Genomic DNA, 10,233 nt, shown 5'->3' on the forward strand with positions numbered 1-10,233 from the left:
ATGTGGCAAGAATTGAATAGAAAGCCATTCAAAAAGTGACGATGAGCGAGAGAGGACACATAACCCTTGGTTCACGCCCACACACCCCTTGCTATACCGGTCCACTAGTGGGCTGCAGCCCGATGGAAGACCCCCCCCTGAAAAGAGAGCTGCTGCCTGACGGCCCACTCAACTCACACACATGTTGGCCCCACACCCCCAACCTGTTTGAAACACGGTCTTTAATTTGCTTTAGTCCTTAAAACCTTGAGGGCCCCTCGAGCCACATGGTGGGTACTACCTGCTCCCAGTGTATTCACACTGCTAGAAATCGCTTATTGCCATTGCTTATTAGTGGTTCTGAGGGAGCCTTAAAGACATTTAAAAGCAGAATGAAGAGCGGTCTGGTGTTTCAGCTACAGCGCAGGTTAACTGACCAAACCTGGAAATACTTTGGTATCAGTGGCACAAGCCTGGTGTATGGATTGGGATGTGGCGTGTCTTTCTCCTGTAAATATCTATGAGCTAAATTCGATTTTTTAAATGTAATCAGATACAATTTGGGTAATCTCAGTAACATTCATGAAAGGAATTGATGTGCTTCAAAATGCTATTAGGCTATTTGTCTGGCCGATGAATGTGTGGGCGGTGGAGAAAACTAATTGCCTATCCCATATGTATATTCTGCATTTGAAATGCCATGTGTTTTCATAGGAACGTATAGAGGTGATCAGTATAATTATGGCTTAGAATAACCCCAAGATAGCAGCACAGCTGGAGCATTTGTGCTGCTTAATATACATATTTGTAAAATATAACTGGTAGAACAAATACGGTGAATATTGGATGGTGAATTATCACCATGTTTTTTTCTACATACTTTATCATATAATATTTAAGATAGTTTGGATACGATTTCCATTATTATAACATGGAGTAGGCCATCATGATCGGTTTGAAAAAGATTTAATATTGAACTGCCCCATTTTCTGTGTTCATTTTTGGTGAGGCAAAACACAAAAAAAATATCTAGGAAGTGTATCACACTTGTATTACATGGAGGTGTTGAAATGATTTTCTGGATATCCTGTCTGCTTCACTTCAACATTTCCCCTTTTTTATTATGATGTCTCTAGTCAACTCAAAAGGTCCTATGCTGCCCCCTTCTGTTCAATATATCACACTGAAGGTTGTTTACCACATACTTCTGACTTCTGAATGTGCTCGGTAAATCCCTTTACAACACAGTACAATAATTGTGCATATTTGATTGTACACAATATGTCACATTAATATACAATGATATATAAAGCTAACCTTAAGTTCCACATTAGACAGGTAGCTGTGATATCGATATTAAGGATCCATGCGTGACACAAACTGAATTAAAGACTATAACAAAACTAACATTTCAAAAATCAGTTCCTGAGAAAATGTTCACCATTTATAACTAGAAAATCCATTTCCTGCAGAAAATGCAGTGAGTGCTGCAGTGCAAGGTGAGGTTGAAAATATGTATTAATAAAGCCACATAATTTAATACGTAAAGAAAACAGAGTTCAAAAGTCTAAATGGCGTAAACAATGTAAACATGCAAAACATTTAAAAAAATGTAAATGGTGGGAGCAAATAAAGTGACAGCTGAATGAAAAGCGCAAAGCATTGCTAAAAATGCAGAAATGTGAAATGAATTGAACTGAAGAATCTGAAAGGTGTTGCCCTGCACTGCTGGTGGGGCCATGGTGGGGCCGATGGCCCCACTACGATGGTGAACCTAGATCTTCTGCCTGTTCAGTTGTTCAAACCTGTCTTGACTCTTTTAATTTGAAGCGTCAATTTGAGTATGCTGTTTTTGGTAGTGCTCACAATATGTTGACAGAATAGTAAATTACCATTAATGTAAGTTGTCGTATTTTCAACATTTACTTGTGTTGGGCTAAAACCTTGCCAGGTTAAATCATTTATTAGGGGTTTGATAGAACAATGTCATCAAGTGACCTGAAAAGACACAGCATCAATGTCCTGTGACAAATCAACTAACTGAAGAAATATGCTGAAGAAAATAAACAAATAAACTTGGTCCCATGTATTGTTCCACATGCATATGATCCCGTCTCTCTTAAGTCATCATGATCATGATCAGTCAATCATGTTGGAAACATGGAAACTAAAAAAAGCTATAGGCACACACAGTATATAGAAAACAAGGAAAAAGTAGTGCAATAACAATCGCAATAAAAGAGTGTGAGCCCTATTACAACGATACAATTGCAGAAATGATGAGAACGTAAGCTTAGTCTTCAATGAATCACTGATATTTTAGAATAATTTACAGAGGACCAGCCCGAAATGGACAAAGAGAAAGAGGTGAGGTAAAAAAAGCAAAGCAACTTTTTTTTTTTAATGGTTTAGCAGTAATAAAGTAATAAAAGGTGTGCAGTGATCATTCAAAACAAACAAATAAAAACAAAACTATGTGTAGAGCTCAGTCCTGTGTGTGCAACAGGTTCCTGTATAAAAGGAGAACTGAATGTTTGACAACAGTGAGGGCCACAGGACAGAACTAGAGAAACATGTCACCACTGTTTACCCCACTCATTTTCACCAATGAAGGAACATTTGGAAACTACATTTTCTAAATTCCATTTATTGTATTCACTGATAGTGAGTGGCTGATACCTGCAGTTTGATACCTGAACTCCATCATACGCTATTTAAGTTTTTCCCTTCCTTTCACGTATAATCTAATCTGGTTCTAGGAATAAAAGAGCGGATATATAAAACATTTTCCCTTTTAATACTTCCAAGATTCCTCTATGTGCTCAATATTTTTTTTTTAATACATTTGATCTGGTCTCTTTTTTAATCCTGAAGATCATTTGGTGCCATTTTATCATTTTGGACACACACACACACACACACACACACACACACACACACACACACACACACACACACAGTAAGGTCAAGTAAGGTCTGTGATTCTGGTCAGGGCTTAGGGAGTTGGATGCCTTGCTCATGAGCCCCCAGAGAGTGCAGTCCTAAAGGTAGTCATATGCAGGTTGTTGGTGGGAGGAGGGCTGCTCAGCAGCACCCGGTGTTGGGGTCCAGCTGGGGGTCCAGTAGATGATTGACATCACCGGTCTGTTGTAGGTCGCACTGCATGGACAGAATCTCCTCCACCAACCTCCTGCATCACAAGACAGCGCAGTGAGAGGAGGCGTGGCTGCAGGCCGTTTTAGTGGAGCCTTCCACTGAAATTTGTATTCAAAGCTTAAATCAGTATTCGGAGCTTCGTTGTTTCATGTAGGGCCTACGTGACGTTACTTTACTTGATAACAACATTAGCGGGATCTCGGGAGGAAAATAAATGCTTAGTGAAATGCTAACCTTAGCTTAGTTGTTTGTTTACGTTCGCTGTACAGCGCCACGCCAATCAACTGTGACTGGCTTGCTGCAGAGCGTGAGCGTCTTGGGAATACCCGGTCAATATAAATGGATAGAATATGGACACATAAGACAATCAATATTCGGTATTTGTTATGGATTTATTGTACAAATTCCCTGAAAAGATGCACGTTCCAGAATGAATTGAAAAGCTCCCGCAAGGGCTGAGATGGCAGAGGACAGCTGATTTGGTACGGAACAACAGCTGTTTGCTTCCACGGGGAAAACTAAGTAACTGCAACTTACTTAGGCCTACTAATTAACGTTCAAAAGCTATTAAATCTTCAACAAAATATGCAGATACTGTCAAAATCGGTTACAGAGAGTATATAGGGATTATTAATGTTGTTTTTGATGGTGTGTATTAGAGCCCGACCGATATAGGATTTTTAAGGCCGATACCGATACGAATATTTTGTGATTAAAAAATCCGATATGCCGATATATAAAACAAACAAAACAAACAAAACAAACAGATTTCCCTAACATTGGTTATTTGTAGTTATCCTTTAAATCCTTTTCACTCTCAACTAACACGTAACAACAGCAAAACTGGACATGGTAGTCATGAATTAAGTCATGCTTATCGACTTTAGAGAATTGATGGGGATGTTCTTTTAATTGTTATTCAAGCAATGTATGTCTTGTGACAGTTGCCAACTTACCATGAACACACTTGCACACATGAGCTGTGTTGGAAATCATTCCCTATTCACTCCCTCACTATTCCCTATATAGTGTTTATGATATAGTGCACTATATAGGGAACGAACAAACGAGAATTCGGACACTACGCTGAACATTTCTAAGCGTCATTTGCGTCAGTAAATGCGCCGGGTATTTGTGTGACGCAGACAGATGCTCCCACATCATGTAAACAAACCGGGCAATCCCGAGGAAAGCTGGAGCTTGTATTGATGTTGAATGCAACATTTCCTTGATCAAGTTTTTTTTATTAATTTTGAATATTACATTTTCTATGTTAACTCCCAATTAAATTGTTGACATCTCTAAACGAAAGCCGGAGACTCCATCATTAAATGTATTAGTTTTCGCGGTTATTCAGCTTCTTCTTCTCCTCCGGAAGAACACTACCGCATTGCATTGTGGTATACGGAGTAACAAGTAGGGAACATCGTATGTACACTCAAATTTTAGTGCATGAAATTAACCACTGAGAATTCGAACACCTCTGCAAAATGGCGAGCACCCTATATAGTGCACTATATCCGTGATAGGGAATGATTTCGAACACAGCTATGAACAACACCGATGATCTCCGTCGATCTCCGTCATTCACTCTGCCTGAATCAGCGGGTTTGGGGCGTTAGAGCGCCCTCTGGTGGACAAACTTTTTTTTTTTAATATTCATTTATCGGCCATTATAATGCCGATACCGAATAGTTAGAAAAATGCCTAATATCGGCCGATAATATCGGCCTGCCGATATATCGGTCGGGCTCTAGTGTGTATTTCTGGAATGAGTATTTGAATATTCGCTCGGAAAAACCAACGAGTATTCAAAGCCTGAAAAATGGCATTAGGGCCAGCCCTAATTGTTATTGACAGACTGTCAGACTCGATTTTTGAAATAAGTGTTTTATAATCTGGCGCTTATCAAATAGCTGTGTGTAGACAGCAGTGAGGGCTGTCATCAGGGAGCGGGCGGGCTGTCTGATCATGTCAATAAAACTTGGACGCGGACGCAGGTTAAGGGCACGGCCACCAACAAGAAACAATGCAAAGGTGATATAGTGGACTCGGTTAATTTAGCTCACGTTACCTTTGTCGAAGATAGAGCTCAGTGCAACTGTTGCTTCCAAATCGCCTCTCGCCAGGGTGGTGGTTGGAATTTGTGACAACTGAGCTTAGCGGGTGGCGAAGTGAACTGGGCAACCGGAAATATTTATATTTTTTCATGAAATAGGCTATGCTTTTGTGAAATTTTATAGGCTATTTTCTAGGCGAAAAAACCCTGTTATTAACCGGCTTTGGGGATTTCAGAATAACGTTTCTGTTCCGGAACAGTTGAAGACCATTTGGTTTTCGTTTCCATTTCCGTTCCTCGTAAAATTCCGTTCGTTTTCGTTTTTCGTTTTCGTTCCTTGAACCAGTTCGGAGCCCTGGTTAAGACCCTTATTATACTGCCAAAGAAGTGTCGGGCTACTTCTAGCCTTTTAAGTGGTTTAAAATAGCAATTTAGTTTTTACCATAACACATGCCCCCATCGTTCCAAGTTTATAGTGTTTTGCTAGAATCGTCTAAAAACAGCCAACTTAAGAATGCGTCTATACACGCTTTTTTGCTCCCAAACGAACATTCCAGCTCAACATCCCTACTAGACACATCCCAGATCCATTTTACACCGGACTTCTCCTTTAAGACATCGTAACTCAATAATTGTTCAACTGTTTACCTTCGTTAAACCCATTTAACAAATCTACACAATTGTATCTTTAATAATATCCAAACGGAATTTCGATATCATTTAAAGTATTCAGAATCACAGTTTTAGTTTCATACCGGCTTCGTTTTCAGTTGGCCTCATCGATTTACGTTGACGCTGGAGCGTGCGGACGCTCGGCAGTGTTGCCAGATTGGGCAGTTTTTCCCGCTCTCTTTATCACGCACCGGCTTGCTATTCTCTTAAAGACACACTCACACCCACTCCTTTTGAACTTGTTCAAATCCCTTCACTTGATTTAAGCCGTTTAACGTTTCTTTAAGTCTTAATCTATGTGGCTTTATTAAAAAAAAAATTCAACCTCACTCCCCCCCCCCCCCCCCCCCCCAATAGATTTGATTTCCTGTATTCTGGTGCATTTTTGGGATGGCCACTACCTATTTACCTACTTTTCATAATTGTAATAGCCTACATCCTGACTTGCAGGGCCTGGGCAAGCTTACACTGCATATACAGACCTACTTCATAGTCATTCCACTAGCCATTGCTATTTGACCCATTGTTGTTATTCTGATATTGAGACAAATCATGATCACTGTCCTATAGCGTCCATTTTTGGTGAGTCTCAATGTCTACTTCAAATGCAGTTAGAAATATGGGACAGTTGCTTCATTTTGTTTATATGATACAGGCCGAAAGACTAAATTAGTATGTAACTTACTTGCTCCTTTTAAGTATAACATTGCTTGGGGAGTCCAATTCCTCCACTGAAAAGGGTGGAAAGTGCTTACAACTCTCTGCTAGTTAGCAATCTATCTCTTCTCTACATGTAGTTGTGGTGCGCGAATGCTGCTGAGGGAGGTAGCCTATTTGATTGATTCGCTGAAATGTCCAATCATGTGGTGATAACAAAAAAGAAAGCGATACCATTGGCCTGGGGCGCACACTGGTGCGACCCGAGGGCGAATTTTCTTGCGCCAATGAAAAGCTGTCTCTGCTTGATAGACAGCAAAAAGTTAGCAAGCTTAGATTGACTTCAACGTGGCCGGCGCCCCTGACTTGGAGGAGGGCTTTATTTCGAATTACCAATAACTAGCCTAGCCCAAATCATTGACGTTCAGACACATTTAAATGGTTGCTGGCAGTGACAAGTATGTCACACAATTAAACGAGGATAAACGCTATGTATATTTGTTGATTTATTTCGTAATGATAATAGTTTATTAATAGTTGGCAGATATATTCAAGTGAATATTTCACGGAGGGGCGGTGCCCTAGCGCCCCTTATTGGCCCACCGCCATTCCATCCTATTAAATGAACCACATCAACCGAATACACTGTAAGCTTGCATTTTTTAAAAGATAGAATTGGCAATCGTTTATATCCACTTGAGGGTTCGGGCTGTATCGGCTGTGTCACCTGATAGCCTCTGAGATGTTTTTGTTGTCCTTCACAGAAGTCTCCATCCACGCCACAAATCCATTCTCCTTACTAAACCTACCGATGAACTCGGTCGACACCACCCTTGAGGGTAGATCACACTAGGGGGGGAAGAACGAGAGAGAGAGAGAGAGAGCGAGAGCAAGAGCGAGAGAGAGAGAGAGAGAGAGAGAGAAAAGGGTGTAATTAATCTGAGATGTCTGAGGAATATTAGAGACAGAGGGCAAGAGATGGGTCGGAGGGAGAGTATAAAACTAGTACAGTGAACATGGCACGGGGATGAGAGTGGTTACATAAATATATGTTATTTTGTCATTCAAGTCATCGAAGATTTTCATTCAACTTCTTCTGAGACCTTCAAGGAGCCTGCCGTCTGTCCACACACCACCTGGTCAGAGCCTGACTGAATAGCCCTGCGTGTTAATGTTTAAACCATGACCGGTTATCACATGCCGGAGAGGCCAAAAAGCGTTACGACATGACGGTATTATTCAAAATAACTCCCAACGCTATTGCTGAATTTGCAATCTGGATTGTCTCAAGCAAATCATTATGCTAATCGATTAGTTTACACGCTGCAATGATTGGCTGGACAACATCAGTACACCTTCAGCAGAACTGTGTTTACAGTTGTAGGCCTCTACAGGTGTACAACACAGAAGCTACCTTATTAGCCAGAAGAATGCAGGGTATTGGGTTCCCGTCCGGCAGCATGGCCTTGCTGTCCAGGTCCTGCTTCCACACTCTGCAGCTCTGGAAGCTGTCCAGGTTTGTGACGTCAAACATGATGACGCAGCCCGACGTGCCTTTATAGTAGATCCTGGTCATGGAGATGAACCGCTCCTGGCCTGACACACACGCACAGAGACACACACATAAGAGACACACAGACACACACATAAGAGACACACAGACACACATGGTTATCCAGTATGAAACCATTTACTCTTTGTGATGATATTGCCCCTTATGTAACCCATACTACTCTTTCTACCTGCAATGTCCCACAGCTGCAGTCTGACTTTCTCTGTGTCTGTCCAGGGTAGCAACTTCATAGAGAAATCCACTAGCGAGAGAGGGATAGGGAGGGAGGTACATCCAACCAGAGATTACTGTGAAACATTGACGGATTGTTGTCAAATTACCGAAGTAACCAAAACATGATGGGTCTGATAAGTGGCACAAACACATGTGGGCTTACCTCCCATAGTCATCTTGTAGTCTTTGTTGAACTGCCCGTTGACATAGCGATGGACAAAGGACGACTTCCCCACATTCCCATCACCGACAACCAAGACTTTCAACAAGTACTCGGTCATAGCTCTCCTAGAGTGAACGCATTGGCCGCTCAGCCACACCGGGGAAAGGGGAAGCGATCCGTGTTGGCAACGGGGCTTTGTTCCCTGTCCGTCCCCGTCACTCAAGTCGAACAGGATTGTTCAGCAACTCCCAAACTCACCTGTTAGGGTCGAAACCTGAGGTCGATTCTCCTCGTTAATGGCGGTCCACTTGTTTTTCCCCTAATCTTCACATGTCACAAACTTCGCGTTCCTGTCCTCTGCGCCTCGCACTCAAAGGAGTTTTGCTTCGCATCCCGAGGTGTGGACGCGCTTCATCGTTGCGTAACCTTGGACTGCCCGTGACGTAACTTCGTGTGTCGTGCACTTGCTGCTTGAAGGATTTCAAAATAAAACTAGTAATTGAATTTCCTGCAAAAAATGAGGCGAGTGCTGTAGTACAAAGTGAGGTTGAAAATATTTTTTAATAAAGCCACATAGATTAAAACATAAAGAAACGTTAAATGACTTAAAGACCTACGTGCAGGTTAACCGGAAGTTTTGATTAATGGGTAGGCCTAAATAAAGCACTCAAAATATGTGTATCATTTATAAAATGTCTCCAAAATAGTCCAGTTTTTGTCGTTTTTGGCAGTAACGGGTGTTTTCTAACGCAATTCGGCGATGACGTCATGTTGGGGGAGACGTGGTGGGAGGTAGCCTCAGCCTAGTACTAGAACTATGGCGTCTAAGATGTGGCAAAAAACACAAATAACATGTATGATGGCCAACAGCAGTATCATTTCGAACCTGTCAGACGTGAGAGGGCGAATGAGGAATTGCCGAGAACTGATGGCGGTCAAAGCCAATTAAATGCATGGTCAGAGGATAATGAGTGGAGAGTTATAATTTAGCAACCAGCAACGAGCGCTGGAGCTAGTCAATGAACAGCAGTGCATACAATAACGACACTTTTATTTATTTTTACTGTCAGTGAAAAGCACCGAGTGAAAGTCAACGTTTTCTTTATATCTAGTGACAGCGATTATCGTCGTAAGTACCGGTGTTACACCGAACTCTGCGACCCACCGAAAAGTGTGACCCCAGGGGGCGCAGTTGTATATCTACAAATACATTTTCAAATGTATTTATTAAGCACCTTTATTAAAAAGGTAATTGGTTTGGCCGGAGATCTTATGTTTTATGTATGTTTTTGTCATGCCTGTCTTCCTTCAAACTCGTGCATACTGCATAAAATATGCAACAGCGCCCCCTGGGGTCACACTTTTCGTGGGTCGCAGAATTCGGTGTAACACCGGTAAACTTACTCAAGGACTGTGCGGCTGAACTAGCTCCAATTCTCACCACCATCTTTAACCTGTCTCTGGCCTCATCCTGGGTCCCAGGATGTCTCAAGGCAGCAACAATAGTCCCGGTTCCCAAGACACCAAATGTTGCAGGTCTGAACAACTACAGGCCTGTGGCACTCACCCCTATCGTCGCAAAATGCTTTGAGAAACTAGTCATGAAACACATTAAAGCCTCCATACCGCCATCATTAGATCAGAATCAGTTTGCTTACCGGAAGAACAGGTCAACAGAGGATGCCATTGCCATTGTGTTACACACTCTACATCTTGAGCACAGTAACACATTTTTACTCCTTTTTGCGACTCCTTTTTGTT

At 41.7% G+C, this 10,233-nt stretch overlaps 1 protein-coding gene across 2 annotated transcripts; it reads right to left on the reverse strand.

The window, feature by feature from the left end:
• Positions 1-1,479: 1,479 nt before the first annotated feature.
• On the reverse strand, positions 1,480-9,000 carry LOC132473049 (ras-related protein Rab-7L1-like). 2 transcript variants are annotated; one of them, XM_060072986.1, is made up of 5 exons: positions 8,473-9,000; positions 8,266-8,337; positions 7,938-8,119; positions 7,251-7,372; positions 1,480-3,169 (listed from the first exon to the last, which is right to left on the reverse strand). In XM_060072986.1, exons 1-5 carry the CDS (start codon positions 8,588-8,590, stop codon positions 3,064-3,066), a joined length of 600 nt encoding a protein of 199 aa, XP_059928969.1. In that variant the 5' UTR covers positions 8,591-9,000; the 3' UTR covers positions 1,480-3,063. The 2 variants fall into 2 exon arrangements, with proteins under 2 accessions (XP_059928969.1, XP_059928970.1); XM_060072987.1 differs by lacking the exon at positions 8,266-8,337 and having other exon boundaries at positions 8,473-8,909.
• Between the last annotated feature and the right edge of the window lie 1,233 nt (positions 9,001-10,233).

Source organism: Gadus macrocephalus, chromosome 15 (assembly GCF_031168955.1).
Source record: "Gadus macrocephalus chromosome 15, ASM3116895v1".
NCBI lineage: Eukaryota > Metazoa > Chordata > Actinopteri > Gadiformes > Gadidae > Gadus > Gadus macrocephalus.

Bases quoted from the DNA above. Each gene is read 5' to 3' on its own strand.
- LOC132473049 (XM_060072986.1), bottom strand. From the start codon at position 8,590: ATGACCGAGTACTTGTTGAAAGTCTTGGTTGTCGGTGATGGGAATGTG. The intron at 8,338-8,472 runs GTAAGCCCACAT...CTCTCTCGCTAG, and splicing joins CTACAAGATGACTATGGGAG to TGGATTTCTCTATGAAGTTG. The intron at 7,373-7,937 runs GTAGCTTCTGTG...TTCCCCCCCTAG, and splicing joins GCATTCTTCTGGCTAATAAG to TGTGATCTACCCTCAAGGGT.